At 47.7% G+C, this 21,484-nt stretch overlaps 1 protein-coding gene across 2 annotated transcripts in view; it reads right to left on the bottom strand.

Moving 5' to 3' along the window:
* Positions 1 to 16,770, bottom strand: part of MRNIP (MRN complex interacting protein) — a 29,504-nt gene extending 12,734 nt beyond the window's left edge. Inside the window, exons 1-3 of one of the 2 annotated variants that reach the window (XM_053566991.1) lie at positions 15,920 to 16,770; positions 11,448 to 11,507; positions 3,317 to 3,405 (exon numbers count right to left, since the gene is read on the bottom strand). In XM_053566991.1, coding sequence (XP_053422966.1) covers positions 3,317 to 3,405; positions 11,448 to 11,507; positions 15,920 to 15,982 — 212 coding nt within the window. In that variant the 5' untranslated portion in view covers positions 15,983 to 16,770. The remainder of the gene's footprint in view (positions 1 to 3,316; positions 3,406 to 11,447; positions 11,508 to 15,919) is intronic. The other variant, XM_053566992.1, reaches the window with a different exon arrangement.
* Positions 16,771 to 21,484: the final 4,714 nt, after the last annotated feature.

Genomic DNA, 21,484 nt, shown 5'->3' with positions numbered 1-21,484 from the left:
ATGTGTCTTGGAGTAGCTCGGTTAGAGTTGAGGCGACCTGGGGTCCAATAGCCCTCTGAAAGCAGTGTGTCAGAATCTTTGGTGATATTTGGGAAATTTTCTTTTATAGTATTCTCTAGTATGGCTTCCATTCCTCTGGGGCATTCTTCTTCCCCTTCTGGAATTCCTATAACTTGTATGTTGGAACGCTTCATAAAGTCCCATAATTCTGACAGTGAAAGTTCTGCTTTCTCTCTTCTTTTCTGCCTCTTTTACTATCTGAGTTATCTCAAGAACTTTGTCTTCGACCTCTGAAATTCTTTCTTCTGCATGGTCTAACCTGTTGCTGATACTTTCCATTGCATCTTTAAGTTTCCTAATTGACTGTTTCAGTTCCTTCAGCTCTGCTATATGCTTTTTATATTCTTCATATCGTTCATCTCTTATTTGATTCTGTTTTTGTATTTCCTTTTGGTTATTTTCCACTTTATTAGCAGTTTCCTTCATTGTTTCCATCATTTCTTTGTTTTCAACATGTGTATTCTAAATTCCCTTTCTGTCATTCCTAACATTTCTTTATAGATGGAATCATCTGCAGTAGCTACCTCATGGTCCCTTGGCAGGGTTGTTCTGGACTGGTTCTTCATGTTGCCTGGAGTTTTCTGCTGATTCTTCCTCATGAGTGATTTCTTTTATCTGTTTCCTTGCCCTAATTTTCCTTTCACTTCCTCTTGCTCTTTAAGTTCTCGTGCCTGTGGAAGTTGCGAGCGGGTTTAGACGGATTGAACACACGCGACCACTTGCCGTTTTTCCACTGTTTTAGTCCTCGTCTTGGGGTCCAGAAGTCTCTCGCTGACTCCCTGTATCCTCCCAGCGGTGATGATAGGCAGATCCCACCAGCCAGAGATGCCTGGAGTCCTTCCTATCTCCCCAGACTCACGGTGCCCAGATGCAAGGAAGCTGTTACTCGGCTGCCATCTTGCTCCCCACTGTCAATGTGTTGTGGCATCATAGCTCATAGCAGCCTCAAACTCTTGGGCTTACGTGATTCTCTTGCCTCAGCTTCCCAAGTAGCTGCGACTACAGGTGCCTGCCACAACGCCTGGCTATTTTTTGTTGCAATTGTCATTGTTGTTTAGCTGGCCTGTGCTGGATTTGAACCCGTCAGCCTCAGTGTATGTGGCTGGCACCGTAACCACTGTGCTACGGGCCCTGAGCCTATTCTTTTAATTTCTACAAACTCTTTTTAGTTCTTTTGCAAATATACTTAGCTATTAGTTAAAGTCCTTCATACTACAACTCCCCCTGCCTCTTTTTTTTTTTTTGAGACAGAGTTTTACTTTGTCACCCTCAGTACAGTGTTGTGGTGTCACAGCTCACAGTAACTTCAAACTCTTGGGCTCAAGCAATTCTCTTGTCTCAGCCTCTGGAGTAGCTGGGACTACATGCACCCACTACAATGCCTGGCTACTTTTAGAGATGAGGTCCAGCTCTGGCTCAGGCTGGTCTTGAATCTATGAGCTCAGGCAATCCACCTGCCTCAGCCTCCCAGAGTGCTAGGATTACAGGTGTGCAAACCCCACTCCCCCTTTTTCTTGAGACAGGGTCTCAGATAGTGCAAAGTCGTCATTGTAACTCATTGGCACCTCAAACTCCTAGGCTCAAGCAATTCACCTGCCTTAGTTTCCTGAGTAGATGGGTCCAGAGGTACATGCCGCTGTATAAGGCTAATTTTTCTATTTTTTGTAGAGACAAGATGTTACTTTTGTCAGGCTGGTCTCAAACTCCTAGCCTCAAGTAATCCTTCTACTTAGTGTCCCGAAGTACTAGGATTACAGGTGTGGTCCACCAAACCTGGCCTATAAATAACCCCACTTTTATTAAATATATTAAACTTGTACTATTATATATTTGGCAATCTTCATGCGTCTTAACTTTTTTTTTTGAGACAGTGTCTCACTCTGTTGTCTGGGCTAAAGTGCTGTGGTGCCAATTTAGCTCACAGCAACCTCAAATAGGCACCTACCACAAGGCCCGGCTAATTTTTCCTTTTTGTTTTTTGGTGATTTTTGGCTGGGGCTGGGTTTGAACCTGCCACCTCCGGCATATGGGACCGGCGCCCTACTCCTTGAGCCACAGACACCGCCCTTCCTTTTTTTTTTTTCTTTTATTAGAGACAGAGAGTCTCACTTTGTCACCCTCGGTAGAGTGCCATGGCGTCACAGCTCACAGCAACCTCCAGCTCTTGGGCTTAGGTGATTCTCCTGTCTCAGCCTCCTGAGTAGCTGGGACTACAGCCACCTGCCACAATGCCTGGCTATTTTTTTGTTGCAGTTTGGCTGGGACCAGGTTTGAACCCACCACCCTCAGTATATGGGGCCAGTACCCTACTCCCTGAGCCATAGGCGCTGCCCTAATTTTTCCATTTTATTTTATTTTTTAAATTTTTCCATTTTTAATAGAGATGGGGGTCTTGTTTCTGGTGTTGCTCAAGCTGGTCTCAAATTTCTGACCTTAAGAAATCCTCCCACCTTGTCTTCCCTGAGTGGTAGGATTATAGGCATGGGCCACTATGCCCAGCCTGCATCCAACTTTTCTGACTGTTGTTTCTGTGGTCTTTTTGCCCATGGTGACATGTTTCCTCAAGTGTTTAAGGATTTTTAACACTTCAGTACATGTGACTTGGAACCTTATCTGTGGGAATTCTTTAAGGCCTGGGTAGAAGACATGTTGCTTCAAAGAGGAGTTGCATTTATCTTTGCTTTCTGAGACAAATGAAAAATTCTCAGCCCTAGTATAAAAGGATAAAAATCCATGCAGCAGCTTCTTCATGCTTCCAAAATTTTGGAGAGGTTATTTCTCCCTCTTCAGCCATTGTGAAACAGAGAACCTACCTGTCACAGAGTGGGTGTGTTTGTATACTGAGGGTGGAGTCCTTTGGGGACTTGGATTTGAATGGATGTCTCCTAGGACCTTCCACACTGACCAGGCCCTAGTCTTTGTCTCCTGTCTCTCGTATCCCTCCCCAGTCTACATGGAGGGTGCAGAGCATCAGGCTTCAATCACCCCAGTGGCTCAGGTGCTTCCTCTCTGGATTTTGGCTTTTATTTCATTTTTTACCTCTGAGGGTTACTTACTTTCCTGTCAGTTTATTAGTGCTTTTAGAATATTACAGCCAGCATGTTTTAGTTATTTTCAGAGGGGGGACTGCTCAGAGTATTCAACTGCTATATGGTAAGACGTGGAAGTCTAAGCAACCTTTTCACTGTATACATCCACTATTCAGGAAATATGAAAGCAGGAGGACAAAAACTGTGCTCCTCTCCAATAACCGTACCTGAGTGACAGTTCTGAAATCTGTCCCTGAAGTAGATTTAACTTTTGAACATGACGTCTACAGTCAGCACCGGAGCCCTCACCGTAAGCCTGAGAAACAAAAAGTATATTAAGTTTAAAAAGTGTTGGCAGAATGCTGAGAAACACATCTATTTGAGATGCATCTCAGGGAAGACAAAGCTGCAAGGCCCAAAGACACCTAAAGCAGCATGAAGGGAATCCTAGATTGACCGCTATGTCTAGAATGACTTAAAACCTAACAGGCTCTGGAACTAATAGCTTAGGTCTGTCTGGCTGTCTCATTGGTGCCTTTAACTTCACCTATAAAATCCAAACTCAACTCAAAGCCTTACACAAAATGGTTAATGAATGTGAACGAAAAGTTCTCAAGAAAGTAACACATTATTTCCAAAAAACATATGAACTGATACTTACCCTCACTGATAATAAAAGGAATACAACATAAAATAAGATGCTTTTAATTTCTACAAACCTTTTTTATTTTTGAGACAAGAGCCTCACTATGTTGCCCTAGGTAGAGTTCTGCAGTGTCACAACTCACAGCAACCTCAAACTATTGGGTTTAAACGATTCTCTTGCCTTAGCCTCCCAAGTAGCTGGGACTACAGGCACCCACCACAACGCCCGGCTTTTTTTTTTGTTGCAGTTGTCCTTGTTGCTTTGCTGGCTTGGGCTGCGTTCCAAACCCTCCAGCCTCAGTGTATGCGGCCAGCACCATACCACTATGTTACGGGTGCCGAGCATAATTTCTACAAACTCTTTCTGGCTCTTTTTCAAATATACTTAGGGCTGGGTGCGGTGGCTCGCGCCTATGATCCTAGAACTCTGGGAGGCCCAGGTGGGTGGACTGCCTGAGCTCACAGGCTCCAGACCAGCCCAAGCAAGAGCAACATCCCCTCTCTAAAAATAGCCAGACATTATGGCAGGCACCTATAGTCCCAGGTACTTGGGAGGCTGAGGCAAGAGAATTGCTTGAACCCAAGAGTTTGAGGTTGCTGTGAGCTATGACGCCCTAGCACTCTACAAAGGGTGACAAAGTGAGACTCTGTCTTAAAAAAAAAGAACCAAAAATGGGCGGCGCCTGTGGCTCATGAGTAGGGCGCCGGCCCCATATGCCGAGGGTGGCGGGTTCAAACCCAGCCCGGCCAAACTGCAACAACAACAAAAAAAACAAACCAAAAAAGGCCCAGTGTCCATAGCACAGTGGTTACGGCATAGGCCACATACATCGAGGCTGGCGTGTTCAAACAATGGCAACTGCAACAAAAAAAATAGTCTGGTGTTATGGTGGGTGCCTGTAGTCCCAGCTACTTGGGAGGCTGAAGCAAGAGAATCACTTAAGCCAAAGAGTTTGAGGTTGCTGTGAGCTGTGACGCCACAGCACTCTACCTAGGGCGGCATAGGGAGACTCTGTCTCAAAAAGAAAAAATAAAATAAAACCAAACAAAAAATATATATAGCTATTTTTCAAAGTCATTAATTCAGCCAATAAGTATTTTATCGAGCACCTATTATATGCCAGGCCCTGATTTAGGTGTGAACAATACAACAGCGGACAAAACTCCCTGCCATGAGGAGCTCACATCTCAGTGGGAGGAGACAGGCAATAATCAATTGAGTGAAATCTATGAAATCTATCAGATGGCAGTTAAGTACTCCTGAGAAAAAAGGCAATGAAAGCGGCTTGGCTAGAAAAGGACAATTTTCCATGGGCTGTTCAAAGTGGTTAAGGCACGCATAACTGAGATGGTGACACGTGAGCACACATAGGAAGCTATGAGGGAGCAACCTCCATTAGATGTCTGGAGAACATTTCAGTAGAAGTGCTGACATGGAAAGGAGTGCAAAGACCTCTGAGCTGACACTCTGAGGAACAGCGAGTGCCAGCTGGAGCTGGGTGTTTTAGGAGATGGCGAGGGCTGAAATTTGGGAATGTGGGCCCACTCACAGGCAGAATCAGCGTCACAGGCCTGAGACCTGCTCTATTGTTGCCATCTTTAAATTCCTAGTAATTTTGTTTTGGGATTCACTGAGGGTACAAAGAAATTAGGTTACACTGATTGCATCTATTAGGTTAAGTCCTCTTATAATTGTGTCCCACTCTCAAGAAGTGTGCCCTACACCGTGACCCCCAGAAATTCCTAATTTGATCTTTGGGTCAGACGCTGTAATTATAGCACTGTGGGAGGCCGAGGTGGGAGGACCACTTGAGCTCAGGAGTTCCAGACCAGCCGTTGTGAAGCAAGACTTCATCTCCACCAAAAACAGAAAAATTAGGTGGGTGTTGTACTACTTGCCTATAGTTCCAGCTACTCCAGAGGCTGAGACAGATGATTACTGGAGCCCAGGGGTTTGAAGTTGCTGTGAGCTTTGATGCCACAGCACTCTACATAAGGAGACAAGAGTGAGACTCTGTCTCAAAAAAAAAAAAAAAAAAAAAAGTTAGGTGGGCCATGGTGACTCATGCTTGTAATCCTAGCACTCTGGGAGGGCGAGGCAGGAGGATCTTGGGAACTTAGGAGTTTAAGACTAGCCTGAGCAACAGCAAGACCCCATTTCTACTAAAAATAGAAAAATTACCCAAACATGGTGGCAAGCACCTGTAATCCCAGCTACTCCAGAGACTGAGGCAGGAGAATCACCTGAACCCAGGAGTCTGATAATGCCTTGGCACTCTATCAGGGCAACAGAGTGAGACTCTGTCTCAAAACAAACAAACAAAAAAAAAAAGTTATTTTAGGTTTGGCCAGGCATGGTGGCTCACAGCTGTAATCCTAGCACTCTGGGAGGCCGAGGCAGGTAGACTGCATGAGCTCAGGAATTTGAGACCAGCCTGAGCATAAGTGAGACCCAGTTGATACTAAATAAATTGAAAAATTAGCCAGGCATGGTGGTGCATGCCTATGGTCCCAGCTACCGGGATGGCTGAGGCAAGCAGATTGCTTGAGCCCAGGAGTTTGAGGTTGCTGTGAGCTATAATGGTGCCACTGAGCTTTACTACTCTGGCAGACAGAGTAAGACTCTGTCATAAAAGAAAATTTTTTTTTAGGCAGTGCCTGTGGCTCAGTGGGTCGGGTGCTGGCCCCATACACTGAGGGTGGTGGGTTCAAATCCAGCCCTGGCCAAACTGCAACAAAAAATAGCTGGGCGTTGTGGCAGGCGCTTGTAGTCCCAGCTACCGGGAGGCTGAGGCAAGAGAATCTAAGCCCAGGAGTTTGAGGTCACTGTGAGCTGTGACTCCACAGCCCTCTACCAAAGGCAGTAAAGTGAGACTCTGTCTCAAAAAAAAATTTTTTTCTTTTTTGATCTTTAAAACTATGTTTTATAGGTTTAAGAGTAATGGGACAGGCCGGGCGGGGTAGCTCACACCTGTAATCCTAGCACTCTGGGAGGCTGACGGGGTGGATAGCTTGAGCTCAGGAATTTGAAACCAGCCTGAGCAACAGTGAGATCCCATCTCTACGAGAAACAGAAAAAATTAGCCAGGCATTGTGGCAGGTTCCTGTCATCCTCCAGCTACTCGGGAGGCTGAGGCAAGAGGATTGATCACTTACATCCACGGAGTTTGAGGTTGCTGTGAGGTATGACCTCATAGCACTCTACCCAGGGTACCAACAGTAGACTTTGTCTCAAAAAAACAGTAGCTTGGGGCGGCGCCCGTGGCTCAATGAGTAGGGCGCCGGCCCCATATACTGAGGGTGGTGGGTTCAAACCTGGCCTCGGTCAAACTGCAACAACAGAATAGAAGCAATGACATGGAAAGGAGTGCAAAGACCTCTGAGCTGGCACTTTGAGAACAGCGAGGAGGCCAGTGTAGCTGGAGCTGGGTGTTTTAGGAGAAGATGGTGAGGGCTGAAATTTGAGAGTGTGGGCCCACCCACGGGCAGAATCAGCGTCACAGGCCTGAGACCTGCTCTGTTGTTGCCATCTTTAAATTCCTAGTAATTTTGTTTTGGGACTCACTGAGGATACAAAGAATTAGGTTACACTGATTGCATCTATTAGGTATAAAGTCCCTCTTATAATTATGTCCCATTCCCTCAACAAAAAAGTAGCTGGGCATTGTGGCAGGCATCTGCAGTCCCAGCTACTCGGGAGGCAGAGGCAAGAGAATCACCTAAGCCGAAGAGCTAGAGGTTGCTGTGAGCTGTGACACTACAGTACTCTATTAAGGGTGACAAAGCGAGACTCTGTCTCTTAAAAAAAAACAAAAAACAGTGGCTTGGCACCCGTAGCTCAGCAGCTAGGGTGCCAGCCCCATATACCAGACCTGGTGGGTCTGCCAAACAATGACAACTACAACCAAAAAATAGCCAGGCCTTGTGGTGGGCGCCTGTTGTCCCAGCTGCTAGGGAGGCTGGGGCAAGAGAATCGCTTAAGTCCAAGAGTCTGAGGTTGCTGTGAGCTGTGACACCACAGCACTCTACCCAGGGCAACACAGTGAGACTCTGTCTCAAAAAAAAAAAAAAAAAAGTAATGAGACAAAGAACCCATCTTTGAGTAGTTACACCCACTACACATGTCTGCTGCTCCTCACCACCTACTCTGTGGTTTTTTATTTTTGGAGACAAGCGTCTCACTTAGTTGCCCTGGGGTTGAGTGCCATGGTGTCATAGGTCACAGCAACCTCAATCTCTTGGACTCAAGTGATTCTCTTGTCTCAGTCTCCTGAGTAGCTAGGTCTACAGGTACCCACCACAATGCCCAGCTATTTTTCAGAGACAGGGTCTTGGTCTTGCTCAGGCTGGTCTTGAACTTTTTTTTTTTTTTTTGTGGAGACAGAGTCTCCCTTTATGGCCCTCAGTAGAGTGGCCTCACACAGCTCACAGCAACCTCCAACTCCTGGGCTTAAGCAATTCTCTTGCCTCAGCCTCCCAAGTAGCTGGGACTACAGGCGCCCGCCACAACGCCCGGCTATTTTTTGGTTGCAGTTCAGCCGGGGCCGGGTTTGAACCCACCACCCTCGGTATATGGGGCCGGCGCCTTACGGACTGAGCCACAGGCGCCGCCCTGGTCTTGAACTCTTGAGCTCAAGCAATCCATCTACCTCGACCGAGAGAATTCTTTATTTTTCAGAAAAAATGTCTTGCTCTATTGGTCAAGCTGTAGTGCAGTTCACCGTAACCTCGAACTTCTGGGCTCAAACAATCCTCTTGCCTCAGCTTCCCCAGGAGCTGGATCTCCAGATATGTGACACCACACCCAGCTAATTTCATAGTGTTCTTGATGCCTCGTAAGCAGATAATTTCTGTGGACTAATGGTGCCTAGGAGCTAGTATGTCAGGTGTAAACTGAGAACCAATCATTGTTTCAGCAACAAGGAGATCATTGCTGACTTTGACTTGAGCAATTTTAGTGGATGGGTGGGGAGCTGGGTGGGAAGCAGTCCTGTTCAGAACACATTCAGGTGAATGGAGAAGAAATGGAGCAGGAAATGGCAAAGTTGAAAAAGACTGATAACCCAGTTCTGGCATGATAGTAGGGATGTGCTCTCCAAGAGGGCAGAAGTGCTGGCTGAATACTAAAATGCATTCTCTCCTACATGAGCACAAAACCAGATAGACTTCATTCTTTAGTCTGCCTGTGGTCAGGGGTGTTGATGAAACCAGGCTCTTTCCAGTGGATTGTCAACTTCTTCCAGGCCTTGTCCTAAAAGCCTCCCAGTTAGCTCCTCCATGCTCTTACCCCTTTTAGTGGCTGGAGGCAGCTGCAGGTAAGTCTTATGGAACAAAAGAGCCTTATAATGACAGAAGACCCCTCCCCGCCCCCCCCCCCCAAAAAAAAGAATGACAGAAGCCTGGATCCCTGAGCAACCACACCAACAGTGCCCTGTGGACCTTAATGTCTTCCCAGGACTGTTATAAGAGAAAGAGAAACACATTCTATTGTGTCAAGCCACTACGGTTTTGGTGTGTGTTTGTCACTGCAGCCAAGTCAGCCTTAAGTCATGCAGCATGGCACAGGCATAGAGTAATGAGAGAAAGGTGAAGCCTTCTTCCAGGAGAATTCAATGTGTATGACATCTAAGACAAGCAGCAGTCACTACGCGGGGTGTCTGCCTCACTAATGAGCCAGTCCTGTCTTCTCAGACCCAACCTCAGTTCACAGGATCATAGGGGGACATCTGAGTCAGCCTGGGCCAATTGGAGGGCTTCTCCCACGAGTTTGTAACTGGGACTCTGCTATTGCAGGTGGCTTGAAATGAGATTCTGTGGACTCTGAGCAGAAAATGTTACTGTGAACTGTCTAGGGAGAAACAGGAAGGGATGGAGAAGACAGAGGGGAGGAAAAATATAGAAAAAAGCTAGGTGAAGGCAGAAGGGAAGGAAAAACTGATGCCTGACTTGATGGAAGCTGTTTTTTTTTTTTTAAACGGAGTCTCACTTTGTGGCCCTGGTAGAGTATTATGGAGTCATCCTAGCTCACAGCAACCTCAAACTCTTGGGCTCAAGTGATCCTCTGGCTTGAGCCGCTTGAGTAGTTGTGACTACATGACACTTCCATGACACCCAGCAAGTTTTTCTATTTTTAGTAGAGATGGGGTCTTGTTCTTGCTCAGGTTGGTCTCAAACTCCTGAGCTCAAGCAATCCACCTATCTTGACCTCCCAGAATGCTAGGATTACAGGTGTGAGCCACCGCACCCAGCAGCTATTGAGTTCTTGGGGTCAGTTCTCTAAGAGACCAGGGATATAGTTCTGCCCTGGTACTCCCTAAGATACTTTGTTTCTCTGCCAGCACATTTTCTTTTCCTTTGCTAAAGCCATTGTGAAGTGGTTTTGTGTATGACTTGCAAGTAAAAGAAATTTGGAAGATATCCACTAAAACAGCAACTTATAAAACTTTGCCTTACTGAAATAGTAAATATAATAGTTGGTCAAGTGAACTAAAAAGTTTTATAACAGAGTTGTACATAACAGTGAAAGGGAAAATTAGGCTAAATGTCATCATTGTGGGAGGGATTACTTATTCATTTATTCCATGGAACACTGGCAGGTGCCAGCATTGCACTGGGTGCTGAGGATACATCAGTAAATAAAATACAAAATGCCTCTGCTTTCATGGAGCATAGTCTGATGGGCAATATCTGCATAAACACATTGATAAATAATTTCCCGTAGGATACTGAGAAGAGGGAAGCACAACAATAAGCACAAAGACCCCAAGAGCAAGAAAGTGTGGACTGTCTCAAGATCAGAAATAAAGCTACTCTGTTTTTTTTTTTTTTTTTAGAGACAGTGTCTTACTTTGCCACTCTTGGTAGAGTGCCGAGATGTCACAGTTCACAGCAACCTCCGGCTCTTGGGCTTAGGCGATTCACTTGCCTCAGCCTCCCAAGTAGATGGGACTACAGGCGCCTGCCACAATGCCTGGCTATGTTTTTGTTGCAGTTTGGCCAGGGCCACCCTTGGTATATGGGGCCAGCGCCCTACTCACTGAGCCACAGGCGCTGCCCAAGAAAGCCACTCTGGTTATAGAAGGTAGGTCTAATAAAGTAGGGTGCGGGTTAGCCTGTGGTACTAAAGAGTTTAGCAGGACACAAGGGATGGGCTTGAAAAGATGTGCTGAGTGTCAAGTGAGAAAAGCATGCTAGATGAGAGGATTTACACCATGGTCCCTCCTGTCCAGTGCTCCCTGACTGCCTCCACTTCCCCAGCCCACTCTCTCCTATACCCCTGGCTCCACCAACAGCCCCTGTCTACTCCTGCTGGGTCTGATTCCCGTGTTATCTCCGACAGGCCTAACCTTCCCTTTCACTGTGCTCAGTTTGGTTTAAATTATGTATGTGTGTGCTCGTGTGGGGTTTCTTTTCCCCTTCCACAAGAGAGCTCTGCGAGAGCAAGAATGACAACGGTCGCAATTTCCACGGTTTACCTCTGTGCCTGGCACACAGAAGGTACTCAACTTGCTGAATCAAGAAACAAATGACAGTACCCTTCAAGGTACCACTCCATCCATTTTGCTTCCTGAAGAACAGGAACCTGGGGAGCAGGGGCTCTGTATCTGGTGAACTTGGTGCACGAGAAAATGGCACCAGCTGTGGCCTGCTGGGGCTCCATTTAGAAACCCCTCCGCAGGCAGGGTCCCACCTGTGCCGTTTCTCAGGACTTACCCGCACAAAGGACTGCTTCTCACCACAAGCTTTGCATGTCCACTTGATACTCTTTTTCACCTACAATGAAATTTTAGAAATAACTCAGATAATTATTTTGTTTTTTATTTTTTGGGACAGAGCCTCACTTTGTTGCCCCTTGGTAGAGTGCCATGGCGTCAGCTCACAATGTCAAACTCTTGGACTCAAGTGATTCTCTTGTATCAGCCTCCCATCTAGCTGGACTATAGGCACCCACGACAACACCTAGCTATTTTTTTTTTTTTTTTTTCAGAGATGGGGCTTGCTCTTGCTCAGGCTGGTCTTGAACTCCTGATACAGGCAATCCACCCACCTTGGCCTCCCAGAGTGCTGGGATTACAGGCATGACCCATTATGCCTGGCCTTCAGATAATTATTTAAAACTAAATATAACTGCATCAGAAATAATTTTAAGGGTGGCGCCTGTGGCTCAGTGAGTAGGGCGCCAGTCCCATATACCAAGGGTGGTGGGTTCCAACCCAACCCTAGCCAAACTGCAACAACAAAAAATAGCCGGGCGCTGTGGCACGCGCCTGTAGTCCCAGCTATTCGGGAGGCTTAGGCAAGAGAATCGCCTAAACCCAGGAGTTGGAGGTTGCTGAGAGCTGTGTGACACCATGGCACTCTATTGAGGGTGATAAAGTGAGACTTAGTCTCTAAAAAAAAAAAAAAAAAAAAGAAATAATTTTAAAAGACTAGTGGAAAAAAAGAGTTCAGAAATAAACCAACACACATGTGTGAAAATTCAGTATATTATAAAGGTGGCATTGCTGGGAAAACTGGCTATCCATATGAAACAAAATCAAGTTGGGCTGGGCACACTGGTGTGAGCCTGTAATCCCAGCTATTTGGGAGGCTGAAGTGGGAGGACTGCTTGAGCCCAGTAGTTCAATGTTATAGTGAGCTATGATTGTATCATGTACTAAAGCCTGAGTGACAGAGTTAGACCTTATCTTTGAAAAAAAAATTTAAAAAATAATAGCTTTTATAAAAGCAAATATTTAGACAATTGATGAAGATTCATTTGTAACAGCCACAAAGAAAATATTACCAAGGGACATCAAAATTGCTTGAAGAAATGTAATAAAATATCATGCCTATCATTACAAAGATGTCTAGATTTATTCATAAAAACTATTGTGGGGAACCAGAGGGCAGTGACATCATCATAGTTCACTGCAGTGTCAAACTCCTGGCCTCAAGGATCCTCCTGCTTCAGTGTCCCCAGTAGCTAATTTTTCTATTTTTTATTTTATTTTATTTTTTTGAGACAGTCTTACTATGTTGCCCCAGGTAGAGTGCCATAGCATCACAGCTCACAGCAACCTCAAACTCTTAGGCTTAAGCGATTCTCTTGCCTCAGTCTCCCAAGTAGCTGGGACTACAGACGCCCGCCACAATGCTCGGCTATTTTTTTGCTGCAGTTGTCATTGTTGTTTAGCTGGCCCAGGCCAGGTTCAAACCCGCCAGTCTTGGTGTATGTGGCTATTGCCATAACCACTGTGCTAGGGGCACTGAGCCACATTTTTCTTTTTTTTTTTTTTTTGTAGAGACAGAGTCTCACTTTACCGCCCTCGGTGGAGTGCCATGATGTCACAGGACTCACAGCAACCTCCAGCTCTTGGGCTTACGCAATTCTCCTGCCTCAGCCTCCGGAGCAGCTGGGACTACAGGCACCCGCCACAACGCCCGGCTATTTTTTTTGTTGCAGTTTGGCTGGGGCTGGGTTTGAACCCGCCACCCTCGGTATATGGGGCTGGTGCCCTACTCACTGAGCCACAGTGGGTCTCGCTCTTGCTCAGGCTGGTCTTCAACTCCTGGCCTCAAGAGATACTCCTGGCATTGGCTTCCCTGAGTGCTAGGATTACAGGCATGAACCACTGTGCCCGGCCCTTTCCTGACTTTTTAACCATTGCATTTATTATTATTTTTTTTGAGACAAGAGTCTATGTCATCCTCAGTAGAGTGCCATAACATCACAGCTGACAGCAACCTCAGACTCTTGGGCTTAAGCGATTCTCTTGCCTCAGCCTCCCAGGTAGCTGGGACTATAAGAGCCCACCACAACGCCCGGCTATTTTCTTTTTTTTTGTAGAGACAGAGTCTCACTTTATGGCCCTCGGTAGAGTGCCGTGGCCTCACACAGCTCACAGCAACCTCCAACTCCTGGGCTTAAGCGATTCTCTTGCCTCAGCCTCCGGAGTAGCTGGGACTACAGGCGCCCGCCACAATGCCCGGCTATTTTTTGTTTGCAGTTTGGCCGGGGCCAGGTTTGAACCCTCCACCCTTGGTATATGGGGCCGCCGCCCCCGGCTATTTTCTTGTTGCAGTTGTCATTATTGTTTAGCTGGCCTGGGCCAAGTTCGAACCTGCCAGCCTCCGTGTATGTGGCTGGTGCCATAACCACTGTGCTACAGGCGCTGAGCCCCATTGCATTTTTAGAATTAATTTATTTAGTTTTTATTTTTGAGACAGTCTCACTCTGTTGTCCTGGGTAGAGTGCTGGGGTATCAGAGCTCACAGCAACCTCAAAAACTATTGGGCACAAGTGACTCTCTTGCCTCAGCATCCTAAGTAGTTGGAACTACAGGCACCTGCCACAATGCCCCAATACTTTTTCTATTTTTTTAGAGACAGTCTCATCATCCTTAGTAGAGTGCCTGGCGTCACAGCTCACAGCAACCTCCAACTCCTGGGCTTAGACATTCTCTTGCCTCAGCCTCCCGAGTAGCTGGGACTACAGGCACCTGCCACAATGCCCAGCTATTTTTTGTTGCAGTTTCGCTGGAACAGGGTTCGGACTCGCACCCTCGGCGTATGGGGCCGGCACCCTACCCACTAGCCACAGGCGCCGCCGGAATTTTTCTATTTTTACTAGAGATGAAGTCTTGCTCTTGCTCAGGCGGGTGGAACTCCTGAGCTCAGGCAGTCCACCCACCTCAGCCTCCCAGAGTGCTAGGATTACAGGCGTTAGTCACCACGCCCAGCCTTTAACAAACATTTTAAAGAAGTCTGATGCTATCTTTTCTCGAGGCATATCAGATTAGCAGGTAACTAGGAGGAGGAACTATCAGAATAAACTGACAGCATTAAGTGACATCAAGCAGGAAGACGGAGAATGACCCAGAAAAGATTAGGTTAACTGATATCCTGTCTTGAAAAGGTGCTGAAAATCAGGGAACTAAATACATTTTAGAAACTACTCTGTTTAAAAATACTCCAGGCAAGCAAGGCTGTGTTAACCAGGGTGATGAAAATATGTCAAATGGTCTATAAAACCAGTGTATGGTGCCCCATGATCGCATCAATGTACACCAGCTATGATTTAATAATAAAAAAAATACTCCGGGCTGGGGCGGCGTCTGTGGCTCAGTGAGTAGGGCGCCGGCCCCATATGCCGAGGGTGGCGGGTTCAAGCCCAGCCCCGGCCAAACTGCATCCAAAAAATAGTCAGGCGTTGTGGCGGGTGCCTGTAGTCCCAGCTGCTTGGGAGGCTGAGGCAAGAGAATCGCGTAAGCCCAAGAGTTAGAGGTTGCTGTGAGCCGTGTGACGCCACGGCACTGTACCCGAGGGCGGTACAGTGAGACTCTGTCTCTACAAAAAAAAAAAAAAAAAATACTCCGGGCATGGCTCACACCTATAGTCCCAGCTACCCGACAGTCTGAGAAGATCGCTGGAGCCCAGAGTCCGAGGCTGCTGTGAGCTATGATTGCGCTACTGCACTCCAGCCTGGGCGACAGAGGGACACCCAGTCTTAAAAATAATAAAAATAAACAGCCCTGCGCCCTAAAGAAAACTCCTGGTGTCCAGTGGTTTATGCTTTGGCCAGCAGCCATCAAATCCGTCACCTCAGGAGAATAAAGACCGGGGCAAAGCCACGGAGGGCCACCAGAGGGCGCCCAGCGGCCCACAAGCAACGCTCCGATGGTACATCCATAGTTTCCCCTCTGGTCTGTTTTTTTGTTTGTTTTGCAGTTTCCGGTCGGCGCTGGGTTTGAACCCGCCACCTCCGGCATATGGGGCCAGCGCCCTACTCCTTTGAGCCACAGGCGCCGCTCCTCTAGTCTCAGTTTTAAAAACTATCACCCCTTTGTGTTTAAAGTGAGAGTCACTCTGTGGGCTGTTCTGCCTAAGAGATGCCATCCTCAACCCGGCTTCCCCAGCTCTCTGGTATCATTCTCGAGAGGTCGCCTCTGCAGAAACCATTACCTCTGGTTCCTACGAGAACCAAGCAAAAAACGAAAACGAAATGTCCAGAAACACGTTATGGGATAAGAGACATCCACGAGACGCTGTCCTCACTGGGTACTAGGGACTATCCCCTAACAATCACTGCCACTTATTCCGGTCCCAGGTATATCCCGCTGCCCCACGAGAAAACGCCCGCGGCCCAGTCACAACCCATTCGCCATCTCTGCGCTGGAGGAGGGAGTGGCCGGCGCCCGCCCGACCTGGTGCGTCTGGAAGAGGCGGCAGCTACAGCACCGCAAGACCCGAGCCCGCTGAGACGCCATCGCAAACTCCTTCGCCACCAACTCCGTAGCCGCCTGGGCTTGCGCTCGCGCCGGACGCTCCGGCCCCGCCTCCCGCGCACTTAAGGCCTCTCCCGCTTCCCTGACGCGCGCCTGCGCTCTACGCTCCGGCCCGCTCTGGCTCCTTGTCTAGGCGCCCTCGCCTGACGCGCGCCTGCGCCCTACGCTCCGGCCCACTCTGGCTCCTGGTCTACTCGCCCTCGCCCGACGTGCGCGTGCGCTATAGCTCTCTGGCCTGCCCCTGCAGAGTTCCCTCTTGGCTGTATCTTGTGGGCGGGCTAGTTCTGAGCTTGGAAGGGCTCTGACATTTTTTTTTTTTTGCAGTTTTCGCGGGGGCCGGGCCTGAACCTGCCACCCCCGGTATATGGGGCTGGCGCCCTACTTCTTGAGCCACGGGCGCCTCCGGGGCTCTGACATTTTTACTGCTGCGTAGTTGGCTGTCCCGGTGGGCTTGGGTCAGCCAGCTCGCCGACTCAGTGTGGGACCCTGGGTCGGTTCCCGTATCTTTCTGAGCCGGAGTCTCCTCCTGGGCTCGCCGGGAAGAGTGAAGCTGCACCGGCAGGGCCTCCGCAGCCTTGGCTAGTTGGAGTGCATGGGTCGGGGGAGGGGCTCCTGCTCCGCCCACCCCCTGGGGATTTGCGGGTAGTAGCGGGCAGAGCGGGCAGTTAGTCCTGGAGCCGAATCTCGTAGAACTCCGGGGAAAACGGAGGCAGCTTACCAGCCCCACGCTTTCCAGAGAGGGAGACGGGGACGGGAGGCGTTTGACAGGAAAAGCGAGGCCACCGGCGGCCGAAGGAAGCCCCCTCGAACCCTGCTCCGCGACGTGTCCGAGCGAGGCCAGCTCTGGGCAGAGGGAGTATCGCGGTTCTGCCTCAGTAGCTCCAGGACCCTAACCCTACGTTACAAGAAAAAAACATATGTACATGAATTCTTAAAGGATTGCAGGTTTGTTGCAGAAACGAGGGAAAAAATACAGAGGAGTAGAAAAGCAGTTTTTCCTAGTACTACCATTATTTTTGGTGTTTAGTTTTTTTCTAGGCCAAGGCCTTCACGCGTGCCTGACAAATCATTTTGTTAGATAAAATTATAACACCTGATGCTGACAAGGATGTGCACTTAGAGGACGCTGGTAGAACTGGAAGACTGAAAAACCATGAAAAGCAATCTGCCAGTTTCCACTCCACTGAGAAAAACAACCGCGTCACCCAGACAGGTCGATTACTTATGCACTGATGTTCACTGAATTGTAACAGAAATGAATGTTCTAAAGAATAGCTGAAACTACAGACACCCACCACAATGCCTGGCTAATTTTTATACAGAGTTTTGACTTTGAAGTGAAAATGCTGGCACGTGTGTTGTTGAGAAGCAAGGTTGTACATGGTTTTAATTAGGAGACACTGGGCACTGTTTTCAGGGGTGCGGGTATGTGTGTGGTTAGGGTTGGTGGTAGGTCATTTTAATTGTTTTAATAATTTTCCAAATTTTGTACAATAGACATGTCAGAAAAAATAATTAAAAAAATTGTGTTTTGAGAGATTGAATACACAACCGACAATGACCAATGTATGACTATAGAACACTGACCAGTACATCTTTGCAGTTACCAGGCCCAAGAGCTCAACCACAGGCCCTACAGCAGTTGACTGAGATGGTGAGGACTTGGTCAAGGACCTCCTGCTTCTCTACCTTTGGTACCCTGCCTCCCAACCTGAGAACCAACCCTAGAAAGGCAAATACGCTCCCCAAACCACTCACACAAAACATCCTGCCTCTTGTTACCTCACCCTGGCTTCCAGTAGCCTGTAATCAGAACATATCAGAAGCCTTCCCACTGCTCTGCCTTAGAATCTGCCACATACAAGTGATGGTGGCTGCCTCCCTTGCAATATAGCAAGCTCTGAGTTTCTCATTTGGGTGGTCTTCGTTTCCAAGTTTGAATTATTGTGGCTGAGAAAAGAGGGCATCTGTAAAGAACGTTTTATGATTATTGAAAAGAGCAGGGTAAAAATTCATGTATGGTATCAGTTTAACTCTGAAAAAACATATAGAAAAAACTGAAACTCTGTTCATGTATATATGTTTCTTCCTGGAAATTATAAAAATGACTTGATGAATGATTTGGTACAACTTCAAGATGACAGGGTCTTGCTCAGTCACCCAGGCTGGTGATCCTCCCACTTCAACCTCCTAAGTAGCAAGGACTATCAGTACAAGCCCCGACACCTGGTAAATTGTTTTATTTTTTGTGGATATGAGGGTCTTGATACATTGACCAGACTGTCTTCAACTCTTGGCCTCAAGTAATCCTCCCAGCTTGGCCTCCTAAAGTGTTTGAGATTATAGGTGTGAGCCATTGTGTTCAACCAGTAAGCAGTTTACAAATACACATTCATGTATGTTTATATATAAAAATATATTTAAATTTTTTATCTGTATTACTATTTAATGTCGTTCTGTTTGTTAAACATTTTGAATTATTTTCCCCCATTGAACAATTAATGTTACAATAAACTGTTGTAATTACTATTGTATATTTATTGTGTGAATAGGCTAGATTCCTCTTTTTTTTTTTTGTGGAGACAGAGTCTCACTGTACCACCTTCGGGTAGAGTGCCGTGGCGTCACACGGCTCACAGCAACCTCTAACTCTTGGGCTTATGCGATTCTCTTGCCTCAACCTCCCGAGCAGCTGGGACTACAGGCGCCCGCCACAATGCCCGGCTATTTTTTTGTTGCGGTTTGGCTGGGGCTGGGTTTGAACCCACCACCCTCGGCATGTGGGGCCGGCGCTCTACTCACTGAGCCACAGGCGCCGCCCTAGATTCTTCTTTTATATTTTTCCCTTCAATGTTTTTGGTGTTCACAAGGGTGGGTTTTTTTTGTTTTGTTTTGTTTTCTGTTTTTGTTTTTATTTTGAGACAGAATATTACTCTGTAACCTAGGTTAAAGTGCTGTAGTGCCAGCTAGCTCACAGTAACCTCAAACTTTTGGGTCCAGGTGACCCTCCTGCCTCAGCCTCCTGAATAGCTGGAACTACAGACACCACCACAATGCCTGGCTAATTTTTCTATTTTTAATAGAGACAGGATCTTGCTGTTGTGCAGGTTAGTTTCGAATTCTGGCCTCAGTTGATTCTCCTGCCTTGACCTAGCAGAGTCTAGGATTACAGGTGTAAGCCACTGCACCTGGCCTAGTGTCCCTAAATTTATGGTATTTAAAACATTTATCCATGGCTTAGTGCCTACTAACCCAGCCAGGGCCTACTAAACAACAATGACAACTGCAACAAAAAAATAGCCGGGCATTGTGGCGGGCGCCTGTAGTCCCAGCAACTTGAAAGGCCGAGGCAAGAGAATCGCTTAAGTTGGGTGGCGCCTGTGGCTCCGTGGGTAAGGCACCGGCCCCATATACTGAGGGTGGCAGGTTCAAACCTGGCCCTGGCCAAACCGTAACAACAACAACAACAAAAATAGCCAGGCGTTGTGGCAGGTGCCTATAGTCCCAGCTACTTGGGAGGCTGAGGCAAATCGCCTAAGCCCAGGGTTTGGAAGTTGCTGTGAGCTGCGATGCCACAGCACACTACCAAGGCAATAAAGTGAGACTCTGTCTCTAAAAAAAGGAGAGAATCGCCTAAGCCCAAGACTTGGAGGTTGCTGTGAGCCGTGATGTCACAGCATCTACCGAGGGCGACATAGTGAGACTCCGTCTCAAAAAAGAAAAGGATTCTGGATTCTGAGAAGATGACTGACTGGTAGCAACCCTCAGAAGAGGCTCCTGACCAGAGGGAGAAAAACTGGATGGAATTGGACTTTATGAAGCCAAAGGTGAGGAGCTGAGCAAAGAAAGAAGTTTGGCAAGCTGTAACTCCAAAGAAGAGCATTTAAGAAAACAAATTATAGGTACAAAGCCCATCGACTAGAGGACGGGAGACCCCTCCCCCAAGTAGAAGGCCCACCGTAGGTTCTCTGTGAGCAAGCAGGGAACAAAAGACCTCTCATTTTACCTCTCTGGAGAGAGCCGCTAAACACCAGTTCTCTTTCTCCAGAGAGGTCCCACTTACAATCCTAGACACCACCCTGTCAGGCATTACATTGAACAGATGTTTTCCCCCACAAGTCCAAACTCACAGTCCACCCCTCCCCCCTCACATGGTGGTCTGAAGTTCTGCCCCGGGCAGAATGCAGAGTGTTTGGTCTTTTCCTGAGAGATCTGGGCATAGTGTGGACCACCAACCATCGGGACAGAATCTATAACTAACAAGGAAGAAAGAGGGTGTGGGGAGAAAGGGACCCTCGGCGGGAGAAGTAGTAGTCCCTGGTTATGACTATGCCCGGCCAGTGGTGGTGTTGACCCTTGGTTGGGTCTGTGTCTGGTGGGATGGGGTGCAGAACCCCTGGCTCTAATGGTGCCCACAGGGGGAGAGTGGTTACCCTGTGTGGACTGAGTTCAGTGGGAAGGGCTGGTCCCCAGCCCCTGTTGGGCCTGTGAACAGAGGCTTACCAGGCATGGACTGAGACCTGAAGGCAAAAGCATGTTCCCCTGACTCTGACAGAACCCTCAGGCAGAGGCTTGCTGGGTGTGAACTGAGTCCTGAAGGCAAGGGTGTAGTCCCCTGTCTCTAGCAGGGCCGGTGAGCAGAGGCTTACTGGGTGAGGACTGAGACCAGTGGGCAGGGTGTGGTGCCTTGACTCCAACAGAACCTGCAAACAGAGGCTTGCCATGCAGTGGACTGAGACTGGCAGGTGAGGGAATGTTCCCCTGACTCCAACTGGTCTGGCAAGCAGAGGCTAACTGGGTGTGGACTGAGACCAGTGGGTGGGGGGCATGGCCCCTGGCTCTAACTGGGTCCGTGAGCAAAGAAGCGGACAACAGTGTGGACTGAGTCGGGTGGGTGGGGGTGTGGATCCCTGTCTCCAATTGTGCTGTTGGAGACCCTTAAATCCATCTCCATTGAGCAGGGTCTGCACTGCCTGAGACAATTTAATTGGAACTTGTGTCTGGGGCTGTCCACTCAAGGACAATCTGAGGTTGACCTTCGAAGTTCTGTAGTGGAAAAGAACTGATGGGTGGCAGCTGGGCGCTTGTATCTCTTGTTTGTATCTCTTTGAATAGATTAGGTTGAGACTTAAACCTAATACTGTGGTTTGTTAGGATAGGGTAGAGGTTGGCTGATATCAAAATAGAGCTAGCTTGCGCTATCTCACCAAGTAGGTCCTTAGAGTCTCTAGCCAAAACTCTGAAAGGGGTCTTTGTAAGGTTGTAGGAGATAAGCCACAATTACAAAGCCCAGTGCTTCAGTAAGGGGCTATCTCTACTACCTGGAAACCCCAATTCAATCTCACCCTACCATTTCTAATAACCAAACGGTGGAAAATAAACATGGTGCAGACCCAACAGAAGAACTCTGGCAACGTGAATAACCAGAGTAGATCAACCTCCTCCACCAACAACAAAAAAAATAGCTGGGCGTCGTGGTAGGTG

Source organism: Nycticebus coucang, chromosome 17, assembly GCF_027406575.1.
Source record: "Nycticebus coucang isolate mNycCou1 chromosome 17, mNycCou1.pri, whole genome shotgun sequence".
Lineage (NCBI taxonomy): Eukaryota > Metazoa > Chordata > Mammalia > Primates > Lorisidae > Nycticebus > Nycticebus coucang.
The sequence above is the reverse complement of the archived record's forward strand: the minus strand, read 5'-3'. Positions and strand labels throughout refer to the sequence as shown.